This window comes from Odocoileus virginianus, unplaced genomic scaffold (genome assembly GCF_023699985.2).
Source record: "Odocoileus virginianus isolate 20LAN1187 ecotype Illinois unplaced genomic scaffold, Ovbor_1.2 Unplaced_Contig_5, whole genome shotgun sequence".
Classification (NCBI taxonomy): domain Eukaryota; kingdom Metazoa; phylum Chordata; class Mammalia; order Artiodactyla; family Cervidae; genus Odocoileus; species Odocoileus virginianus.
Window position 1 is genome coordinate 2,455,439 of NW_027224322.1, and position 22,435 is coordinate 2,477,873.

Sequence of the window (22,435 nt, forward strand, 5' to 3'; positions counted from 1 at the left end):
TCGTCCAAGGCGGCCTCTCCGGTCCCTTCAGCCTCAGGAGGCCGTCCTCACACCCCGGCCCGAGCCACACCGGTCCGAGGAGGCGCCGGCACCGGCCTCCCAGGCTTGAGTCTCGGCTGAGACACCACCAAGCGCCCCCCCGCCCCCCAGCCCTGGAAGGAGAGGCACAACCAACACGGCCTCAAGGCTCGGTGACGCGACTTCCGGCGCCCGGAGGGAGGGGCCATCGTGCCACGTGACCAGGAGCACCGCGCCTGGTTGGTTGCTGGGACGACGGTTACCGGGGCGACGGGGCGGGCGCGCACTCTGGCCGTCCGGCGCTGTGGGTGCCGCCGGGCTGGAGGGCCGGGGGGCCGGGGGCTCGGGGGGCCGAGCCGTGCCGGCCTAGGGGGCGCGGGCAAGTGGGACCGCGCGCGGCCGGTTCGCCCTTCCCTCCGGGGCCGCGCGCCCGCTCGGCTGCGCTCGGCACCGGGTCGCGGGCTGCAGATGGGCGCCCGGGGTGCCCAAGATGCGGGCGCCGGCCAAGGAGCTCTTCCGCGACGCCGCCTTCCCGGCCTCGGACTCCTCGCTCTTCTCCAGCTTCTCCACGCCGCTGGCCCAGTTCCGGGAGGAGATCACCTGGAGGCGGCCCCAGGTGGGGCGGGTGGGGGCGGGGGGGGGGGCGCGCGGGGCTCTCGGGGGTCTCGCGCCGCGTCTCCAGGCCGGCTTCCGGCTGTCCCCAGGAGAAGGCTCCCCGGCCCACCCCCACAGCCCGCTCCGAGTGTGCCGGACCCGAGTTCACAGCCCCCACCTGAGAGCGCTCCCTTCTGTAGGGGATTCACGGCCCCGCGAGCGTGGCGCTTCAGCACACGGCAAACTCAGCCCAACTTGGGTCTGCTGTGAAGGGCTTCTAGTCTGCAGGGCTCTTCTGACCACAAGCGGTCTTGCTCTGTTTTTCCTGCTCCCCTGGAAGGGCCCGGCTGAGCCTGCAAAGCCACGGCCGTTTTGTTCTGCACGCTGGTGTGGTGAACGTCTTGCCCTTTCAGGTGTAAACATCTCAAGGTGGCAGTTTAGAGGCACGCTCTCGCCCAATGCTGTGCTGATAGCTTTAGAAACGGCGTATCCGCTGAATAAGGCTGTCCCTGGAGCAACCTTATTCTCCCCGAGCGCATGCAGCCGTCTTGGAGACCTCGGCATGCACCCGCCCTGGAAGAGAGCCAGAACTAGCGTTCCTTGGACAGCACCGAGGGCCTGTTTGTCACGGAGGTGCCAAGGGGCAAAGAGCCTGATTGGCTGAGCCAGTGGACTCTAGGTGCAATGGGAGGCCATTGGGATATTTTTAGCAGAGGAGTGATTCGGTTGGATATATGTTTTAAGAAGCTCACTCTTCAGCCAGGTGTGCAATGGGCAAGAGTGCAGGCGGCCATTGCAGTGGTCCTGGAGAAATAGGCAGGGGCTCGCATTAGTGCGACAGCCCTCAGGCTGGGGCTGTGGCGTGGGTGATTAAGGGAGATGTCCAAGGCAGGATTCATAGATCTTAGTGACCACCTGGAAGTAGAGGGTGAGGATGAAGCAGGGATCAAGAACTTCTAGATTTCTGGCCTGAGCACCTGGGGGGATAGGGGTCCTGGTTGATGGGCTGCAGAAATGGGAGGTGGGCTGGAAATGTAGGCTTGGGTTTTGCTCTCATAGGTTCAAGCAGAGCTGACGGTAGGCAAGTGGGTGTGAGAGCCAGGAGCTCAGGAGGAGCGGGGCTAGATGATGCTCCTGGGAACAGGGACCGAACAGATGGCTTACTGTCTGGAGTCTGGGAGGGCATCTTGGAGAAAGTAGGGGCAGAGAAGAAGAGACAGCTTGGAACCGAGCCTTAAGGAACCGCAGGTGCCTTGACAAGCAGACCTGAGAAGCAGCAGGCAGTGAGGGGAGAGGACAGCCGGAGCACGTGGAGTCGTGGATGCCAGGAGGGGGGCTGTTGGGCACAGGGGAGCTGCCGTTCTGATGCCGCTGTGTCAGGAAAGAGGAGCGCAGAGGATGCCCGTGGGAGGTGACGACACGGAGGTGACACTGATGCAAAGCAGCTTTGGGGCTGCGGACCTGCTGGGAAGCAAGGGGGTGCTGCAAGAAACAGGAGGGAGGAAGTGGGGGAGCAGCTCTCGGAGGAGATGGGCGGTGAAGCGCCAGGAGGGGAGGCGGCGCCCAGGGACGTATCTCAGAGGCGGCGGGCCTCCTCTCCTGGGCCTGCGCTGGTGCGATCCTGCCTGCAGGGCTGGGGCAGGGGGGCCGTGGATGGACTCAGGCACTGAGAGCAGCAGGGGTCGGGTCGGGGTGGGGGGGCTTCTGGCGGAGCCCCGGGCGAGGCCGCCGCTCAGAGGGACCTGGGTGTTTTGAGGAGAGCAGGAGGAAGGTCAGCTCATCTGGGGTGTGGAGAACTGAGCCTTGTAGAGAAGCAGTACAGAAGACCCCCCTTGAGACCTGCCTTTGTGAATTTAAAGGGAAACCGTTTTCTAGACGAACATTTCACTGTTGCACAAAGGTGGTGGGATTAGTCCAGAGTTTGGGGGGTGCGGTTTGCCAATCAAGGAAGGTGGGCGGAGACAGGGAGCCCAGAAGCCAAGCTGGATGGGCTGATGTGCAACCTGGAGGGGCTGATGGGTACCGGCCGCAAGAGGCCAGCCGTTTCCCATGCCCTCTTGGGCGGCGTGGGTGACTGGAAGAGCCCTTCCCCTGACCCTGTCACACGGGGCCTCTGCTCGTGGTTTCATGGCCAGCCCGAGCACAGCGTCACTGCGGACGATTTTCTTTATTTCAGGAAATCTGCGCCACGCCCCGGCTGTTTGCAGGTAGCCCGCAGGAAGGGCAGGTGAAGCAAGGGCTGCTGGGAGACTGTTGGTTCCTGTGTGCGTGTGCCGCCCTGCAGAAGAGCCGCCACCTCCTGGACCAGGTGTCTGCCTGCCGCCCGCGGCCACCTCTCCTCCTCTCTCTTCCTGTCTGACCGCGTAGGAAGGAAGCGGGGTTGGGCGGGGGGCCTCCGCCATCGGGCCCAGCCGCCCCCTCTCCGTCAGGGATGAGCGGGGTGCTTTCTGCTGCACCTGCTCCACCACCTCCCAAGCCCTGGGTCAGCCGTGTATTTGTGACATGTATACACACACACATATATGTATGTTTTAATTTGACAGCACTGGGTTTAGTCGCAGCATGTAGGATCTAGTTCCTTGACCAGGGATCAAACCCAAGCACCCTGCGTTGGGAGCGTGAAGTCTTAGCCCCCGACCACCAGGGAAGTCCCAGGCAGGCATTTGGGAGAAAAAGACAAACATGCCGGCCCAAAGAAGGAGAGGGTCGGTTGAGGGATCCTGTGCGGGTTTGGAGTAAGTTTTCTAGCTAGTTGGGGTGGTGGTTCTCTTTTCTTATAGGTTTTGAATATAAATTGGAGAAAGAAATACCAGTCCACTCCAGTATTCTTGCCTAGAGAATCCCATGGACAGAGGAGCCTGGCAGGCTCCAGGCCACGGGGTTGCAAGAGTGAGACACGACTGAGCGCCTAAACCACCAGCGTAAATCGGCAAAGGTGGTTAGAACTGTTTCAGATGTAGGCGGACCCCGCAAGAATAGGAAGCCGTTGAGACTCCCCCAGGAGCACCAGTGTGACTGGTGAAAGCAGCAGTGCTGACCGCTTTCCCAGTGGCTCCCACGTCCCCGGTGCTGGGCCAAGCCCACCACAGTTGCCGGCTTTCATTCTCACAGGCCTTGGTGGCCTGGACCCCCTCTTACAAACAAGGTGCTGAAACTGTGGTCATGTCCCAGTTGACAAGGGCAGAGCCAGGACCCAACAGGGCCGTGTGGGTGCAGACCCCGTCCTGTCTCAGCCCTGGGCCGGAATCGCGGCCCCAGCCATGAACACGAGCCGGGTGCTGGCGGAGCTGAGTGCCCGGGCTTCAGCCGGGGTAGGTGCCTCCTCCGCCATGCAGGAGTCTGAAGTCACGCTTGTCGTGGATTCAGAGCCCGCGCTCCCTGGGGACAAGCTCATGATGGCTGGCTAGAGCCTCGGAGGCGACGGTCGCTCAGAGCGGCCCTGGCACCTTTCACTGGAAGGTCTGTGACCTTCTGTCCCCCAAGTGGTGTTCACACAAGCTGGACAACCAGGCGCGTGCCAGGGGGTGCAGCGTCCAGCGTGGTCACGCTCTGGCCGGGGCGCGGGACGTGCCGCCTGGGCCTTCTCTCACCGTCTCCTTTTGCCTCCCCTCCCATGCGCGCTAGGTCTTCCCTCCAGGACAACCGAACTGGCTCGACCAGACGTACCGGGGCTCCTTCACCTGTCGAGTCTGGCAGTTTGGACACTGGGTGGAGGTGACCATAGATGACCGTCTGCCTTGTCTTGCAGGGAGACTCTGCTTCTCCCGGTGCCAGAGAGAGGATGTGTTCTGGCTCCCCTTACTGGAGAAGGTCTACGCCAAGTACGCTGGCTGGCGTGGAGGGGCTGGGTGGGCGGGCGGGTGGGCGGGCCGCAGCGCCCTTGTGGGTCCTGAGGGCCTCCAGGGTGGGCCGGCCCGTCCAGAGACCGAAGTGCTGAGGCTTGGCCCGTGGGCTGCTGTTGCCTCGGCCCGCGCCCCCTTCCCTGCCCTCATGTCACGGTCAGGCACGGGGGCATCGCCTCTAGAGAGAGGGTGCGTGTCGTCCTCTCTCTTTCCTCAAACCCAAGCAAGAGAAGCCTCTCCGTCCACCTGGTTCTCACCCTGGGGACAGGTGGCCTCTGCAGGTGGCTGGGAAGGAGTGAGCTGTCCAAGGCGTCAGACTTGTCTGTTGTGGTCCTGAGACCATGGGCGCCCTCCCTGGACGCTGGTGGTCGTGCTGAAGGAGGCTGGGTCGGGAGGCGAACCTTCATGGCAGGAGTGAGCCCCTCCATCAACCTCACATTGGGCCCAGGGCCTCGATCTTGAGAGGCAGAGGGGTGGGTGCTCATGGCCACTGTGCCCACTCCTCCTGGTGCCCGTTGTGGGCCTTCTGCCTGGAGGCGAGCTTGTGCCTGGATGTGGTGGGGACAAGGCGGGGTAGAAAGAGAGGTGATCGAGGTTGGTCAGAGGCAGACCATGGCGGGACAGGAGGGCTGAGGGCCCAGTGCCAGGCCTCACACCGCCTGGCTGTCTCCCTAGGGTCCATGGCTCCTATGAACAGCTGTGGGCGGGGCAGGTGGCAGACGCCCTGGTGGACCTCACTGGTGGCCTGGCCGAAAGGTGGAACCTGAAGGATGTGGCCGGAACCAGCGGCCAGCAGGACAGGCCCCATGGCGCGGAACGCAGGACTTGCTGGCAGCTGCTCAGCTTGAAGGACCGCTGTCTGCTGAGCTGCTCGGTGCTTGGCCCCAGGACAGGTAGGGGGAGCGGGCTGCGGCCTCGCGGGCGGCACACCTGAGCCCTCGCTGCCTCTTGCCGGAGCTTTGTACTCAGATCCTGTTGGGACTGAGTCAAGAGAGGACCTTTGTCCTCAGAGCTGGTGTCCCGGGTGTGACCTTCCCTTCTGACCGGCCTTCTCCGGAGGGCAGTGTCCCACCTTCCCTTGACCAGGACTGGCCTCCAGGGCGAGAGGGGTGTCTGCACTGGCGTCCCCGAACGCAGAGTGGTGGCATCATCTCTGGCCCAGCTAGTGATCAGGCAAAACCAGCTCTTAAGTTTCCACGTTAGTGATATGCATGCTCACGAAGCAAGTCTGTTGAAAGAAAAAGTCACCCAAACGTGACTACTCTGACTTGTTACTGCCCTTTCTCAGTTTTCTTCACGAGACGTGTGTGTTCTGTGTTATGTGTCACTTTCTGTGTGCTGTGTGAACTTTGTCAGGGTCCTGCTTTATCCCTGTATCTGCCACGTTTTTCTGAATCCATCCCTTAATGTCCGATATTTAAGGGCTTTCCAGTTTCATGCTGTCATAGATGACATCGCGGTGAGCATCTTTTTGCACAATTGCTTTCACATTTAAGATTATTTTTGTAATGGGACTTTTGTCCAAAGTGTCATCTGGGCGAGGACCGAGGCCCAAAGAAGGCAACGGTTTGCAGGCCTGGTGGCAGCTGAGCCCAAATCCAAGGCCAGGCGCTCCCAGTGGCCCCCTGCTGGACCAGGTCACACCCCAGTTGGCTTGCCCACCGAGGTCAGGATTCAGTGCCCTGGCAGTGCAGCTGGTGGGCTGTGTGTCCCAGGCGAGGAGGCGGGCCTGTGTCCGCTCGGCGTGTGGGCTTGACGGCTCTTCCTCCCCCAGGGACCAGGGAGCTGGGCGAGTTCCATGCTTTCATCGTGTCGGATCTGCGAGAGCTCCAGGATCTGGTGGGCCAGAGCATCCTGCTGCTGCGCATTCAGAACCCCTGGGGCCGGCGGTGCTGGCAGGGACCCTGGAGGGAGGGGTGAGTGCAGGCGGGCGCTCTGGGTCTCCGTCTGCGGGTAGTGGGTGGCGGTAGGGGGGCCGCCGTGGCCAAGAGCCCTCTCGACCGTGCACGTGCCTGCTGCCTGCAGCTTGGACCGTGGTCAGGACAGTGTTTGGTCTCTGGCAAGGCCCACTTGGCACCTGCTCTGTGCAGGGCCCCAGACAGCCTTGGGAAGCTGGCTTCGTGCTGGGCCCCGGGACCCCAGCGACGCTGAGGGGCAGGGCCTGTCCTGAGGGCACCCACGGACGGAGGATGCCCCCGGGGCTGCAGGTGGGCCCTTGCTCCCGGGCCTCCACTCCGTTGAAGGGAGTTCCTTGCAGGGGCGAAGGGTGGAGCCGGGTAGAGCCGGCGGCCCAGGCAGAGCTGCTGTCACAGCTACAGGATGGGGAGTTCTGGGTGGAGGAGGACGAGTTTCTGCGGGAGTTTGACGAGGTCACCATCGGCTTCCCCAGCACGGAGGCCGGCCACCTGCAGAGCCTGCACTCAGGTGAGGGAGGCCCGGACAGACCGCCCGCCCTCTGAAGTGGGGTGGGCCACCCGGCGCCCCTCTCGCCACCCGGCTTCTCTCGAGGGCGGAGCGCTGGTCCCATCCCTGCTGCCTGGGGGACAGGTGGCTGGGTGGGATGTCCTCATGGTGCAGGGCTCCTGACGCCAAGGTGGGGCTGGGGGCGTGAGGGGAACCCTGTCTACGCGGCTGAGCGGTGCATTCCTGCCCAGGAAAGGTGTTATGCCACACTCAGGAGCTGCCCGGGGCCTGGGTCAAGGGCCAGTCGGCGGGAGGCTGCCGGAACAACAGCGGCTTCCCCAGCAACCCCAAGTTCTGGCTGCGGGTCTGCGAGCCCAGCGAGGTGTATGTGGGTGTCCTGCAGAGGCCGCGGGTGCGCGCAGCCGGCCGCCCGGGCAGAGACTACCAGGCCGTGGGCCTGCACCTCTGGAAGGTAGCCCGCCTGGGCCTGGCGCCCCACCCCACGGGACGTGGAGGCCTGAGCCCCCGGAGCCCGCCGCGTCCCCTTTCCACCCCCACCCCGTCAGATCTGAGTCCACAGGACTCGCCTCCCTTCCCCCAGCCTGGGTGTGTCTTCTGGCCAAAGGCAAACAGCACGGAAGGGCTCCAGGGGCTGGTCCCGGCCAGTGTCCGCTCCCTCAGCCCCTTCCCTCCAATGCGGATGGGAGGTCCCAGTGTCTTGGGTCACAGTGTCGCTGGCAAGCCTGGCAGGCCCAGGTGGCATCAGCCACGTGTCTTTACCAGCATGTGTGTCTCACATGGGACGCAGCCGCTGACCCCGGGGCTGAGGGCAAGGCGCAGGTTCTTAGGGAGGGCCCCGAAGGCCTGGGTGCTCCAAAGGGGAGGCCTCTGCTGGGGGCGGAGCAGGGGCCTCCCGGCTCTGACAGGCGCTCTGGGGCCTCCCCTGCAGGTGGAGAAGCGGAGGGTCAACCTGCCCAAGGCCCTGTCGGCGCCACCGGTGGCGGGCACCGCGTGCCACGCCTATGACCGCGAGGTGCACCTGCGCTGTGAGCTCGGCCCGGGCTTCTACCTGGCCGTGCCCAGCACCTTCCTGAAAGACATGCCGGGGCAGTTCCTGCTCCGGGTCTTCTCCACCGGGAGAGTGGCGCTCAGGTGAGGGCGGGGCAGGGGGCATAGCCGGGCGGCTCCCACGGGCGCCGGCTCGCTCACCAGCGCCTCCTGCCTGTCTCCGCAGCGCTGTCCAGCCGGCCGCCCCAGGCACCACCCCCCAGGAGGTCCCCCCGGCTGGCGAGTGGGAAACCGTGCGGCTGCGGGGCTCCTGGAGAGTCGGCCGGACCGCGGGGGGCAGCCGCAACTTCGCCTCCTACCCCAGCAACCCCCGCTTCCCCCTATCGGTGCCAGAGGGCGCGGGCCCGCGCTGCGTACGCATCTCCCTGCGCCAGCACTGCGGCGACCGCCAGTGCCTCCCCATCGGTTTCCACATCTTTCAGGCAGGCACCGGGCGGGTGGGGTCTGCCTGCGTCAGCCAGCCCCTGCGAGACTCCTGTCCCGCTGTCCTAGAGTCTGTAGCCCACGGGGGTCACGGGGTCACCGGTCAGCTCAGGCAGCCCTGGCCGCTCACCGGGGCTCAGAGCATCTGGACGCCTGGGTCCTGTGTGAGGTGTGAGAGTGGCTCAGTTGTGACCAACTCTTTGCGACCTGGATTCTCATGGCCAGAATATTGGCGTGGGTAGCCTTTTCCTTCTCCAGGGGATCGTCCCAAGCCAGGGATGGAACCTAGGTCTCCCACATTGCAGGCGGATTCTTTACCAGCTGAGCCCCCAGGGACGCCCCCAGGAGTCCAGAGCTGCCCTCAGAACGGTGCCTCCAGCCAGGAGCCCCCACAGGGCGTGGTGGGCACGGGTCGAGCAGGCGCCTCCCTGAAGCCACGGGAATCCCCGGCCCCTCTCCAGTGCCTGGACCAGTGGGGGCTTGGGCTTGTGGGGACAGGGAGGGGGACGACCCACACCGCCTCAGCAGGACAGACGGATGCGCCACCCACCCAGTGAGGGCTTCTAGATCAAAAAGGGGACGTAGAGTGGGGCCCCGAGGCGCTCCAGGCCCAGTAGCTCAAGGCAGGCCGAGTCCCAGACAGGAGAGAAGAGACGCTCTCGGGAGAGAGTGCCATTTCCCCAACCCCATGAGGCCCGGAGCCGGGGCCCACAGAGGAGAGACTGCTCCTGGGTCCTGGGAGCCACCGAGGGTCGGGTGGCAGGCGGCCTCGAGAAGGCCAGGGAGTCACAGCGCTACCCAGAGTTCGTTCCCGGCTGCAGTCCACCCTTCTGAAGTGCATGCAGGACATGCTTTGCAGACCTCCGGTTAGATTGGGGGCGGGGGGGGCGGAGTGCAGTGCCAGAGGTCACAAACTCCCCACCCCTTATGGGGGCCCCACTTGAGGATGGGGCTGGGCAGGGCCCGGTGTCCCTAGGAGGGTGTGGTCCAGAAGGTGGGACAGAGCCGTGCCGTTGTGGGGCCTGGGTGGGGGCGGCTCTTCCCTGTGCCCTTGGCGTCCCGATAGCCGTGGGCACCATGCTGTGGCCATGCTCCACCCAGGCCACCCGGGGTGGGTCTCCAGGGGTTGCGAGAGAAGGGCCAGTGCACGGACAGTGAGGTGCCCGCCTGGGGGCCAGCATGGTGGCGCTTCTGCAGGTCCCCGGGCACGGGGCCACGTGGGTGGTGGGGCCCAGTGAGAGGCCTGGCGTGTGACGAGGGCCAGGCAGACTGCCAGCTGCCCCCAGCCAGGGCAGCCTCGCTGGGAAGGAAGCCAGGTCGAGGTTGCAGGAAGGGACTGGCCTTTGCAGTCCTGGCGGCCGCAGCCGGTTTGGTCGCCCACAGGGTCCCCCGTCTGAGCCCCGGCCTCCCCCAGGTTCCGGCGGACGGCACGGGCCAGGACGCGCCCTCCCTGCTGCTGCAGGAGCCTCTGCTGAGCTGCGTGCCGCACTGCTATGCCCAGGAGGTGAGCCGGCTCTGCCACCTGCCTGCCGGTGCCTACCACATCGTGCCCTCCACCTACCTGCCGGACACAGAGGGCGCCTTCACAGTGACCGTGGAGACCAGAATCGACAGGTGGGCACCAGGGCTCTGTGCGTGCCCTGTGCATGCGCGTGTCCCCAGCACCCCTGCCTCTGGTTCCCCCCCAGTCACCCACACATCCCGACTCACACCTGTCCCGCAGAGCACGAGGCCTGTGGAGGAGAGCTGACGACCCCAAAGCTCACTGCCCCCCACGCCCCACCCGCCCAGGGTGAGGGGCCTGGAGCTCACTGCCCCTGCCCCCGGGGTGCGGGGAGACTGCGGGTGACGGCCCTGAAGCTCACTGCCCCCGCCCCCGGTGTGCGGGAGGCCCAGGGTGAGGGGCCTGGAGCTCACTGCCCCCGCCCCCGGGGTGCGGGAGGCCCAGGTGACAGTGGCGTTCTCTCCCGCAGGCGCTCCATTCACAGCCAGGAGATGCTGGGGCAGCCGCTCCAGGAGGTGCGTGTGGGGCCCACAGGGGAGGGCCCTCCCAGTGCCCTGGGGTCTTAGCTGCTTCCCAGCCCTTCCCAGCAGCCAGCCCACGGGCCCCAGGCAGAGATTCTCGGGGTGGAGACAGCCCCGGGGCAGGCGAGGAGGGTGGTCTTCACCTGCCAGCCGGGACAGCGCCTCCCAGCCCCCGCCCCTCCTGCAGGCCTCCTTCACGGCAGTGATGAAAGCCTGAGCGGCTGACCCTGCGTGCGGGCTCTGGTGACCCACGCCGGCCGGCCTGTGTGCGTCCCAGGAGCAGCAGCCCTGGGGTCCAGCGGGAGTCGCGGGAAGAGCCCAGGCGGGCACCGAGGTCCTCGTGACTGAGCCTCTGGAATCCTCCACACAGTCTCTCCGCTGTCCTGGAGACAGGCCGTACAGCAGACTGAGCGCGTCGAGACAGATCTTGTTTGAACTATTTATTAGAAACGTTTTTAGGATCACGTTTATAAATAAACACGAGCAGCGTACAGCTGGTTCAGGTGGTCGGCAGGAGCAGGTGGGGGCTCCCACTGGCCACTGACATGTGGGGGGTGACTGGGGCCTGGCAGGGCGGGGCTGGTGAGGGGAGGAGGTGAGAAGACAGGCACGTGACAGGTTTTGGGTGGGAGCGGTGGAGGGTGTCCATCCACATGAGGTCCCCCCACCACCTCGTCTTCTGGTCTCCCGGCCAGTGGCGCTCAGGTGTGGACGCACCCCCAGGTTCCCAGTGGCCATGTCGGAGGTACAGGGTTCAGTCCTCTGCTCATGACTCGGTGGGAGTGTCCCTGCAGGCCTCGACCCCGGGCCCCTAAACCCCTAACCACTTGGGAGTGGGGAGCCCTGGCCTTGGCCTGGCGTGTCTTCTGTCCCCACGCGTCCCTGACTCTGCACCATGTTGTCAGCGTGATTGGGGTGCCTGGCCTGTTGGGCTCCTGGTCCGGAGTTACAACGTCATTTCCTGGGAGGGGCTGCAGGGCCTCTGGTCCTGGCGGGAGGTCTTCCTGCCCATTCCTGACTTGCCTGCAGCTCCTTGGGAGCAGGCGGTGTCCCCGGAAACCCTGGCTCTGAGTCAGGGGGAGATAGGGTGGGACCACTGCCCCTGAGGGGACCACCCCACGCCTTCAGCGCCTCAAGGGGGTCCCCGTTCCCACCCTCCCTGAGGTACTGTCTGTGCTTTGTTGTCTGGGGGGCAGGGCAGAGGCGTCAGTCTCACCCTTGGCCTTCCCGCTTGGGCTCCAACCCCAGAGAGGGAGTTGGACTTCTGCACGTGGCTGTCCCAGTTTCGTGCTTGGAGAGCAGGAAGTGATCCCATCGCCCCACGTGAGTGGTCCTGGCAAGGGTGCACGGTCAGCAGCTCGCTGCGTCCCGCTGCGGTGCGGGGGCAGTGTCAGCTGCGGGCCTGAGTGCCTGGGGCCTGGTCCTCCCCGCCCCTCCCTGAGCACAGCCACGGAGCGAGGGCCTGCGGGCCTGGTGGTGGCAGCACGTGGGGAGTCTGTCCTGCACATTCGCCGGGGGGAGGCGGCCTTCCTCTGGGGCCCGGCCACCCCTGCAGTCAGCGGGCCCAGGCCTGCTCGCGCCCTGCTCTGGGGCTGCTCCCCTTGCGGCCAGCGGCGGCCTCACCCCTGGCCCATCTCCTGGAGCTGCTCCTGTTCCTGCATCTCAAACCCACTGCCTCCTCGGCCCCTCCCCAATCCACCCGGTCAAACAGCGCCCAGACAGGACAAGACCACGCCGGTGCCAGGGCCGCCGTCTCGGTGCCCCCAGGGCCAGTGGGTGACCCGGCTCTGAACCCCACGGTATCGCCTCTTCTCAGACCGTAGAGGCCGACACAAGTCTGGGGTGCAGGATGTTTACAAGGGAAGGAGATCTGAGGTCTGCACCCAGGGGCCCGCACGGGGCTTAAACGCAGGTCTTCTGGGAAGGTGTTGACCTCAGGCATCCTCAGGAGAAAGAGCAGGGCTTCATGTGGGCATACAGAAGCCCGCCTGCAAGCCTGGACGGGGCCTCCGCCAGGAACCAGCCTGGTCTGGCCCCCGACAGCGGACGTCCAGCTTCCAGAGTTGGAGACGTCAGCGTCTGTGGTTAAGCCCCAAGCCTACGGGGTTTTCTCTTGGTTCCTAGGCCTCGGCCGAGGGCTTCCCTGGCGTGGAACTTCTCTCTGAGCCTCCACGGGGTGTGCTGTTTGCAGCTGCTGCTGCCACCTCAAAGAAGAACTCGTCCTGAGATCAGCTGGGAGGGGGCCGGGGGCGGGGGGCAGGAAATCTCTCCAGACCCGCAGGTCCCCCCAGTCTCAGAGGCCTCTGCGGTTGGCCAGCTCACCCCTGCCCGACAGCCCCGGCCGGATGGCCAATTTCACTGCAAGCCAGCCGTGGGCCAGACACCACTCCCTCTGCCAGCCCCGGCTGCCTGCTAGCCGCCCTCCCCACCCCGGCCATCGGGGGGCCTCTGGGGGCGCCCTTGAGCCAGCCACTGCGTCTCAGCTCTGCCTTTTACCACCTCCTTCCCTTCCCCGCTTGGCCCTGGGAGGCTGGTGGCTTCAGAGAGAACAGAGAGCCGGGGCTTCAGGCAGGGGCCCTGCAGATCACTACCCTTCCAAAGAAGCCTGAAAAGGAAGATGCTACCCACTGCCCGTCACCATCAGCCCCTCACCCCCGGGCAAGGCGCCAGAACCCCAGGAGGGCAGAACGCTGCCAGCTTTTCCCCAGGCGCCCGAGGGGTGACCCATGGTTCCCCTCGGTTCCCCTTGGGCCATCGGGGTCCCACGGAGGAGTCGGGTGAAGGCCAGGACCACGGCCACCGTAAATGGGAAGGCGGCCGCCGCCTGGGGCAGCAGGTGCCGGCCTCGCCCCCCGAGCCAGAGGAAGCGGTATCTGGGCGCGGAGAGGCAGGGCGCCTTCGGGGGTGGTCTCTGTGCCCCTTGCACCAGGCCCCCTCCGACCGTCAGCCCCTGGGCCTGCACCAGCTGTTACACCATCCCTTCGCAAGAGGCACCAGCCCGCTGAGCTGAGGGGGCCTTTCCTTCCCCAGGCCAGCCTCCGTGCCAAGCAGGCCGGTTCCAGTCGGGGCAGCCACCTCCTAGCTGCGCCGTCACAGAGCAGCTCATGTTCTCTGGGCTCCAGTGTCCTTGCTGGAAGTGTGGGCAGGCTCTGGCCTGTCCCCTGTCCAGCCTCTTCCCCTTTGGTTTGCCCTGGAGTCCTCGGTCTGGACGTGTCTCCTGGGGTAGCTCCAGGTCTGCTGACGAGGGACAGGGACCTGCCCTCAGAGGTCCCCCATCTGAGCCCGTCCCCTCCTGCCCTGGGTGGAGGTCCTGATGCATTAGAATCCTCGGGCCTGTCTAATGTCACATCTGATTCCCGCCCCCAGGCCCAGCGCAGAGTTCCCGGGCTGAGTGGGGCTGCAGAAGGCAAGACCCCGGGCTCTGGGAGGGCCTGGGGTCCCGGGCAGGTCCACTGTTGCCCACAGCCTCTACCACACTGACTGATGCGCACCCAGGCCCCGCTCTGGGCTCCACGGCACCCACGCCAAGCTGAGGGCCCTGCACGGAGCCCAGGGCTGTGTCCAGGGCCAGGGCCCACCTCGGAGGGGTCCCTGTTCTGTGGGAATGCTGCCTCCCTCCCGGGCACGTTTCCTGGCTGACCCAGGTGGGCGGGTCTGGGTGTATGCAGGGGAGGCCGCCTACTGTCCTGGGCTTTCCGGGCAGACTTTGCCCGGAACGCCTGCCTGAGTTTCCTTGTGGTCTTCACTTCCTGCTCCGGGCTCAGCGGGCAGCACCTCCTCGGTGGGAGCCGAGACCTCCCTAGTCTCGATCCTGGATCTCCTCTCTCCCCTTCCTCCCTCCCCAGGCCAGGTCAGCCTTGGGAGAGGCAGAGCTTCTAGGGTGAGTATCGGGATCCTAGAGCCCTGAAAGCAGGGGTTGGGGCAGGACGTCCTGGGCAAGAGGCAGGACGGGGTCAGACTGAGTGCACAAGACCAGCCAGGCCAGGGCCAAGGCGCTCAGACGCTCCAGGCACGTTTTTCTGTCTGTGTCTCTCTCTCTCTCCATTCATAACCGTGCCTGGCTCGGTGTCCCATGTCTGCCTCATTTAGTTCTACTGAATTTCTTTTTCTTCCCTAGTATTTAACAGATTCATCCTAGCTTTTACTGCCTTTTGAAATGAAGGGAGAAGTCACTTTGTTCCCGAGGACCCTCTGGGTCTCTATGACCCCAACACTTGGCCTTGGACATGGCTGCTCCATCAGACGAAGTCTTTTCTACTTTCGAGGACAAGCTTTGAAGGCGGGCAGGGCCCGCCAGTCCTCTCCCTCACCAGGGGCCCCAGGGGAGCTCAGAGGCAGCTGGGGATTCTGGCTGCAGCCTGGGGCAGGTCTGGTCTGTGCACTGACCTTCGGGGCATTCCTCTGATTCCCAGCAAGTGCAGACTGTGTGTGCCCAGACAGCAAGACCCTGAGAACGGCATGCGAGCCAGCTTGCTCGGGGTCCCTCAGACCACTGCCCCCCACGCCCTGCACAAAGACGAGGGCCAGGGCCTGTCCTCAGGTGCCTGGGACTCCTGGTCCTTCACGAACCACCCAGGAGGCGAGGCTGCTGGGCGCGCCTCCAGCCCTGGCTTGGGCAGACCCCTGAGGGCCCGCTGCAGGGTCCGGGGGCTGGGCAGGAGTGAAGCTGGGGCGCCGAGGCATGCGCGTGCAAGCCTGTGGGCTCAGCCCTCAGCCCAGCCCCACGGAGGGGGCCCGCCGGCGTCGACACAGCCCTGTGCACACCGTGCTCCCCTGGCCCGTTCGTCCTGAGGCCGCTCTGTGAGCCCTCCAGGCAGGCAGGCCGGTGTGCCCAAGGTCACCAGAGAGGCCTGGCAGTGAGGTGACAGACGACGCGGGGGGTGGCGGTGGGGGTGTGGTTCGGCCCGCCTGCGGTAGCCAGCTGCAGGGCAGGGCTGGGAGGATCGTGCACCCTCAGTGCTTGGAGCTCTCCATGTCTGCGGGGAGTGGCCTGGGCCGCGTGGCGAGAGCGGAGAGCGGAGGGGAGGCCACGGGCCACTGGAGAGCTTGGTCTCACTCTTGGGCCCAGTTCTGAGCAGGGCCAGGTGTGTGCCTATTTGACACATGTCTGGTTGAAGCCTCAGGAATGGACTGGAGGGAGGGCCCGGCCAGAAGGCTGCTGCATTCTTCCAAGGGAGACAGCAGGGCGTCCTGCTGGCAGCTGGCGAGGGGTGAGGGCCGAGGGAGGGGGCTGAGCTGCCGTTCCTCGGGAAGCGAAGCTCACACAGTGACGCTTGCTGGTCCATTGGTCTGGCTGTCCAGACCGCTCAAGGAGAACTTAGTCGTGTCTGACTCTGCGACCCCATGGACTGCAGCCCACCAGGCTCCTCTGTCTGTGGGATTTTCCAGGCAAGAGTACTGGAGTGGGTTGCCATTTCCTTCTCCAGGGCATCTTCCCAACCCAGGGATTGAACCCGGGTCTCCTGCATTGCAGGTAGACGCTTTACCATCTGAGCCCCCAGGAAGCCAGCCCATAAGGAGAACTGGGACCCTCCAATCCAGGAGCATGGTGTAGCTCTCCATTTCTGAGATCTTCTTTATTTCTCTCAAAAATGTTTTGTAGTTCTGAGCATTCTGGTTTGCATTCCTACTTTACTGACAGTCTCTATCATAAATGAGTGTTGAGTTTTGTAGAATAATTGTTTTGCTTCTATTGAGAGAATTATGTGTTCTCTTTTATTTCATTAATATAGTGAATTACATAGATTGACATTCTCATGTTAAAATAAGCTTTGTGCTCCTGGGATACTTGTTCCTGGTGGATTATTTGTTTTCTGTACTGGTGGATTCAATCAGCTAATTCTTGTGTTTTGGCCGTGCTGGTTCTTCATTGCAGTACACAAGCTTCTCTAGTCATGATTCGTGGGCTTAGTTGCCCCAAAGCGCTTGGGCTCTACCTCACCAGCCAGGGATTGAACCCGAGTCCACTGCATTGGAAGGTGAATTCTTAACTACTGGACCACCAGGGAAGTCCCAAACTAATATTTTATTAAGGATTTTTGTGTCTATGTTCAGGCATGATATTGATCTACAGTTTTCTTGTAATAATATCTTTGTCTAATTAAAAAAAAAATATTTATCTCTGTATCTGGCTGCACTGGGTCTTAGTGGTGGCACATGGGATTTCTAGTTGTGGCATGTGGGATCTAGTTTCCTGACCAGGAATCAAACCCAGGTCCCCTGCATTGGAACACAGAATCTTAACTGCTGGACCACCACGGAAGTCCCAGTCTTTGTCTAGTTTTAGTATGAGGGTAAAACTTGTCTATGAAAATGAGTTGGGAAGTATTCATCCTTATTTATTTTCAGCAAGTGGTTAAGATTGCCAGTATTTCATTGGTAAGTGTTCGATAGAATTCCCCAGTGACACCATCTGGGTCAGGAGCTTTCTTAGTGGAAATGTTTTTAACTATGAATTCAACAACTTTAATAGATAGAAGCTATTCAAAATTTTAATTTCTTGTACAAATTCTGGCAAGTTGTGACATTCAAGAAATTTGTGATTTTCGCTGAACTGTCAAATGTCTTTGCATAAAGTTATTAATAACTTTCCTTTATTACTGTAATGTTTGTACATCTAAGTGACATGTCCTCCTTCATTCTTTTGTTTTGGACAGGAAAGTTGGTTTACTGGTGGGTGTGAGTAAGGAAGGGACAGAGCCAAGACTCTCATGAGTGCAGGGCCTGCCATTTGTCCCAGGAGCCATGACTGGGGATTCTTTGACCCAGTAGTTACCTAAGAGGAGCTGCTTTTCTGCCACCATGTCTCCAAATTCATCCACATTAAACTTAGTAAATACCTATTCCTTGGAGATGTGGACCTTTTGGCAGAAGAAACTTGAACTTGGCCCTCTGGAGGGCTTCAATTACACACTCCTTGTTCTATATCTTGGTGCAGATGGACATTGTAACTTGGCCAGTGTGGATCCTGGCCACTGTGCCCTGGAGCTTCCAAAGGCACCGTGTATACCTGTCTGGAGTCTAGAATGGGGACAGCATGCCAGTCATGAATGTCCCAGGTCCCTTAGAGCAAGCTGAACAGGCAGCAGGCTGCATAACCTACCCAGGAGGCTGTCGTTTGCAAGCAGCACACAGCACCCCTGCCCCCCAACCATGGGGAAAAGAGCACCGTTGACTTAATTGGCTGCAAATCTTCATGCTTGACATTAGTCATTTATGGACTTTTTTCTTGATCAGTTTAGCCAGAGGTTTATCAACATCATTGATCTTTTCAAAGAACTAACTTCCATGTTACTGATTTTTCTCTGTTGTTATTTTTATATTTTATTAAATTTTTGCCTTTTCTTATTTCCTTTCTTCTTACTTGGGTTAGTTTGTTGTTGTTGTTTGCTTCCCAAAGAAAAGTCTTAGATTAGTGATTTTTGGCCTTTTCTCCTTTAGTATAATCACTTAAAGCTACAAATTTTTCTCTAAACTCTGAATTAGCTTTATCTCACAGATATTGATAAGTTGTGTTTTCATTATTAATTAGTTCAAAACATTTTCTCATTTCCCTTTGATTACTTATTTAGCCCTTGAATTTATTATAGTTATGTTATTTAATTTCCAAATATTTGGGCATTCTTTGGGTAGCTTAGTCTTTTGTCGCTTATTTCTCATTTAGTTGTGTTGCACTTGAAGGACATATTACATATGATTTAAATCCTCTTAACTGTAATGAGACTTGCTTTGTGGCCCAGCACATGGCCTATTTTGAGGCTGTTCATGTGCACTTGAAAAGAATATGTATTCTGCTCTTGATGGATATGCTGCTCTATGGACATCTGTGTGTGCAAGTTGATTCACACTGTTCAAATATACCATGTTCTTAATAATTTTTTCTTAGTTGCTGAGAAAGGAGTGTTGGAATAGCTTACTATAATTGTGGATTTGTCTACTTATTCTTCTGAGTTGATCTTTTTATTATTATGAAGCTTCACCTTTTATCTCCAGTAAGATTCCCTGTATTAAAGTCTACTTAGAGATCAATATTGGAGAAGGGAATGGCAACCCATTCCAGTATTCTTGCCTGGAGAATTCCATGGACAGAGGAGCCTGGCAGGCTACAGTTCATGGGGTCGCAAAGAGCTGAACATGACTGAGTAACTAACACACACAGATATCAATACACCCCACCCAACTTTGTTATGATTAGTGACAGTGACAGTGAAAGTCACTCAGTCGTGTCCGACTCTCTGTGACCCCATGGACTATACAGTCCATGGAGTTCTCCAGGCTAGAACACTGGAGTGGGTAGCCTTTCCCTTCTCCAGGGGCTCTTTCTGACCCAGGAATGGAACCCAGGTCTCCTGCCTTGCAGGCGGATTCTCTACCAGCTGAGCCACAAGGGAAGCCCTTATGATTCTTATGGTTTGTGTTTCATTTTCTCTTTTCCATCCTTTCACTTTGTTATCATTTTTTAGTTTTAATCTGTCTTTTTGTAAAGTGTATATCATTTACACAGTGTATTTTCACTTCTTGCTTTTTAAATCCAGTTTGATAATCTTTGCCTTTTACTTGAAGCATTTAGACCAGTTATATATAGTGTAATTGCTGATATGGTTGGGTTAAATCTACCATCTTGCTGTTTTCTATTTTTCTTATCTATTCTTTGCTCCTTTTCCTCTCACTTTTGGATTAACTGGAATACTTTGTTTTATATTCCATTTATCTCCTCTGTTGTTTTATTTATTATACCTCTTTGCTTTATTTTTTCAGTGATTGCTATTGGGCTTTCAATATGCACATTTAACTTACTGATGACTGACTGGATGTAAGAGAGAGGGGAAATTTGTATGTTAAAAATGGCACTCAAGTATCTGACCTGGGCAACAAGAGGGATCATTCTCTGAGACAGGGGCTCTGAAGGAAGATTACAGCGTGGGGCTTACAAAGGGGCTTGAAGATGTGGTCAGTTTTGGTTCATTTTCTGAAATAGGGGCTCTGAAGGAAGGTTACAGTGTGGGGCTTACAAAGGGGCTTGAAGATGAGATCAGCTTTGGTTCATTCTCTGAAATAGGGGACTCTGAAGGAAGGTTACAGTGTGGGGGGTTACAAAGGGGCTTGAAGATGAGATTCTGAGACAGGGAAATTTGAAGGAAGATTACAGTGTCGGGGAGTGATGAAGGGGCTTGATGATGTGGTCAGTTTTGGTCAAGTTGCACTTAAATTTCTTGTTATATATCCAAGAGAAGATGCCTGGTGGGCAGTCCATGTGTAGTCCAGAGGTCTGAGCTGGAGCTGGCAGCAGGGTCATGGGCATGGGCTGATTCTTGAGTCAGTAGTACTGGGTGAATCTGTTATGAAGAGTGTGTGATCAGGTGAGAAAAGGCCCCAGTGAAACTCAGCCCAAGGACCAAGGACCAAGCCCCAGTGAACCAAGTTAGGGACCCACATGGAGAACAACAGGGGTGTGAGAGGAAAGGCCAGATAGGCGGAGCAAAGTAAGGCGCGTGTGCCGTCACAGAGCCAGAGGGGAAGCGGCCTAGCGGGGACCCCCAGGTGCTGCCTCCAGATGCTCCTGATCTGGGCTGCATGCAGGGGGCCTCGAAGGTCATCTGAGGACCTCCTCCTTACCTGCGCATGTGTACCTCATGTGCATTTAGATCTGGTCCATGTTGTATCAAAACACTTTTAAAATAAAGAACTAGGGATGGTTCAACTCTGCTAAATGCTGCTGGGGGTGGAGTAAGGTGGTGCATTAGGTGTCTGTGGGGGTCTGTGGCACGGCAGCCAGAGGCCCTCAGGAGGATGTTTCTGGGTGCTGACCATGGAGGGTCTCCTGGTCCCAGGGGTCCCACACAGTGGTGGAGGCAGAGGAATTGAGGAGGCAGACCCTGTGTGTGTGGATGTCTTTCGGGAGAACTTGGGCCTGGTGGGCTTGAGGCACGGTATATCCTCTAGCCAGGCCCTGCAGACAGCTGCGCCCGGCGGGGGCGGGCGGCAGGCAGGCAGTGAGCAGACCCAGGCCAGTCTTCTCCAGAGGGTGAAGTACGGGGGTGCACTGCAGGACCAGGGAGGACGAGGGGCCCGTGCTTTTGGCCTGCAGGGCTTCCCTGGGGACCGGTCCCCCGAGTCCTCTCCCTCCTGCTCCAGCAGCTGCTCAGGCAGCCAGTGGCCCCCGGGCAGCAGATTCCCCAGGCCCCATCCTGTCCCAGAGGCTAATCAGAACAGCACCCAACCCCCCGGCTTTCCGCAGCCCTGCAATCTGACAATCCGCCCCGTTGCGTTGCTGACTTCCTAGAAGTGCAGCCCCAGCACGCTGCACTGCACAGCCTGACTCTGACCTCGAGCAGGAGCCTGGCCGCTCAGCTTGGTGCCTGCCAGAGGGGGCTCAGCAGACGCGGGGAGGGGAGCAAACGGGGCCTGCGGTGAGGGGCCCAGGACAGGCGGGAGGTGAGAGCACAGGGTGACGGTGAGCAGGCGCGAGCGTAGGGCCCATGAATTGGCTCCGAGCTGCTGTATGTGCGCACGTGTGTGTGCGTGTATACCAATATGTGCATACATGTATGTGGACCTGTGATTGTGCCTCTGTGTTTGGTGTATGCATATGTATATGCATCCATGTGTTTGTGTGCATACGTGCACGCATACACATGTGCACAGGTGGTGGGGGTTGTACTGCACCAACCACATCCGAAAGTCAGCCAAGTGCAGCTCCCCCATCTGCCCTGCCCCCGCCCCCTGCTCAGACAGCCCGTCCACTCTCTGGTGGGCAGGAGTCCTCTCCCGGGCACAGGTTGGCCAGGGTTTCCCTCTGCCATTGGCCCCTCAAGCCTCTGATGCTCGGGGATTTCTCATCTTTTAAGGACCTCTGAGAGAACCCCGTCTCCTACACCACTTTGGAGTCAAAAGTCCCAAATATACTTTCCATACTGTCTGTGGATTTTTAGTGGGGTGCTGGCCATCTTTTTTAAAGCTTTTTATTTTGGAAAATCTCCAGTAGACATAATTTTCATAATAGAAGGCTATGATGAACTGCAAGTGCCTGTCACCCCCAACTTCAACAGTGATCAAATGGCTCACAGCTTTATCTGCCCTTGCTCTATCAGTGGGGAGGTTTTAAAACAAATACCAGATATCATATCAGGGCATCTACCAAAACTTCAGCATAAATGAAAGCAAGGGCTTTAAAATATACACTGCGAGGTCATGACCACCCCAAATCAGGCAAGCAGCCAACGTTCACATTCTCTGTCGCGTGCACCTTTAAAACTGTTTGTCTGGATGCACTGGGATCTGAGGGTTCCGGCTGCAGGCCCGAATCCCGAATCCCGAATCCCATGTGTGATGGCGAGAGTGCAGTCAGCCCTGCCCAGCGGGGCCGTGCTCCTCACGCCCCTGCCTTCCCAGTCTGGACATCAGGCATCGCCATCGAGGCCTCCTTGGGGGGACCTGGTTGAGGTGCTTCTGCCCCGACTCCTTCCTGTCTCAGCCTGTCCCCTCAGTCCCCCGCACTCCCAGGTCCACACGGGGCGGGGGGCTCCTCAGTAGAGAAGGCCCGCTATGTTTTCCGACTCAGCCGCGGTCCCACAGGGCAGAGTGGAGCTCCGAGAAGCCCTGAGCTTCCTCCCCGCCCTTGCCTGTGCCCTCGCCCTGAGTGAAGAGAAGCTGGATTGTGAACATGGAGCTTCACTCAGCGCCCGGCTGCCTGGCCACTGGCAGCTCGGCAGGCCCGAGGTCCGCGTCCTCTCCTGCCAGGCGCACCGAGTGTCCCCATCTCCTCACCTCCCCTCTTTTGAAAAATACTGAGGTGTAGTTTGGGCTTCCCTGGTGTCTTGGACGGTTAAGAATCCGCCTGCAGTGCAGGAGACCCGGGTTTGATCTCTGGGTCGGGAAGATCCCCCGGAGAAGGGAATGGCTACCCATTCCAGTATTCTTGCCTGGAGAGTCCCACGGACAGAGAAGCCTGGCGGGCTACAGGCCGTGGGGTCGCAAAGGGTTCACACGTGACTGAGAGACTAACATTTTCGCTTCTTTTTCTCACAGCTGGTTTACAATGTGTGTTAATTTCTGCTGCACAG

At 60.0% G+C, this 22,435-nt stretch overlaps 1 protein-coding gene and 1 pseudogene across 1 annotated transcript; one reads left to right on the forward strand and one right to left on the reverse strand.

Annotated features, from left to right (window-relative positions):
- The first annotated feature begins 316 nt into the window (after positions 1-316).
- CAPN10 (calpain 10) lies at positions 317-10,744 on the forward strand. The gene is made up of 12 exons (XM_070463683.1): positions 317-634; positions 2,789-2,920; positions 4,237-4,433; positions 5,130-5,347; positions 6,229-6,370; positions 6,712-6,878; positions 7,109-7,329; positions 7,807-8,009; positions 8,092-8,347; positions 9,763-9,962; positions 10,322-10,367; positions 10,561-10,744. Exons 1-12 carry the CDS (start codon positions 509-511, stop codon positions 10,588-10,590), a joined length of 1,938 nt encoding a protein of 645 aa, XP_070319784.1. The 5' UTR covers positions 317-508; the 3' UTR covers positions 10,591-10,744.
- Positions 10,745-17,420: 6,676 nt separating this feature from the next.
- LOC139033861 (small nucleolar RNA SNORA70) lies at positions 17,421-17,562 on the reverse strand (annotated as a pseudogene).
- Between the last annotated feature and the right edge of the window lie 4,873 nt (positions 17,563-22,435).

Excerpts from the sequence above, each read along its gene's own strand:
- CAPN10 (XM_070463683.1), top strand. The coding sequence starts at position 509 with ATGCGGGCGCCGGCCAAGGAGCTCTTCCGCGACGCCGCCTTCCCGGCC. Across the intron at positions 4,434-5,129 it reads CTGGAGAAGGTCTACGCCAA|GGTCCATGGCTCCTATGAAC; the intron begins GTACGCTGGCTG and ends CTGTCTCCCTAG. Across the intron at positions 9,963-10,321 it reads GTGGAGACCAGAATCGACAG|GCGCTCCATTCACAGCCAGG; the intron begins GTGGGCACCAGG and ends TCTCTCCCGCAG.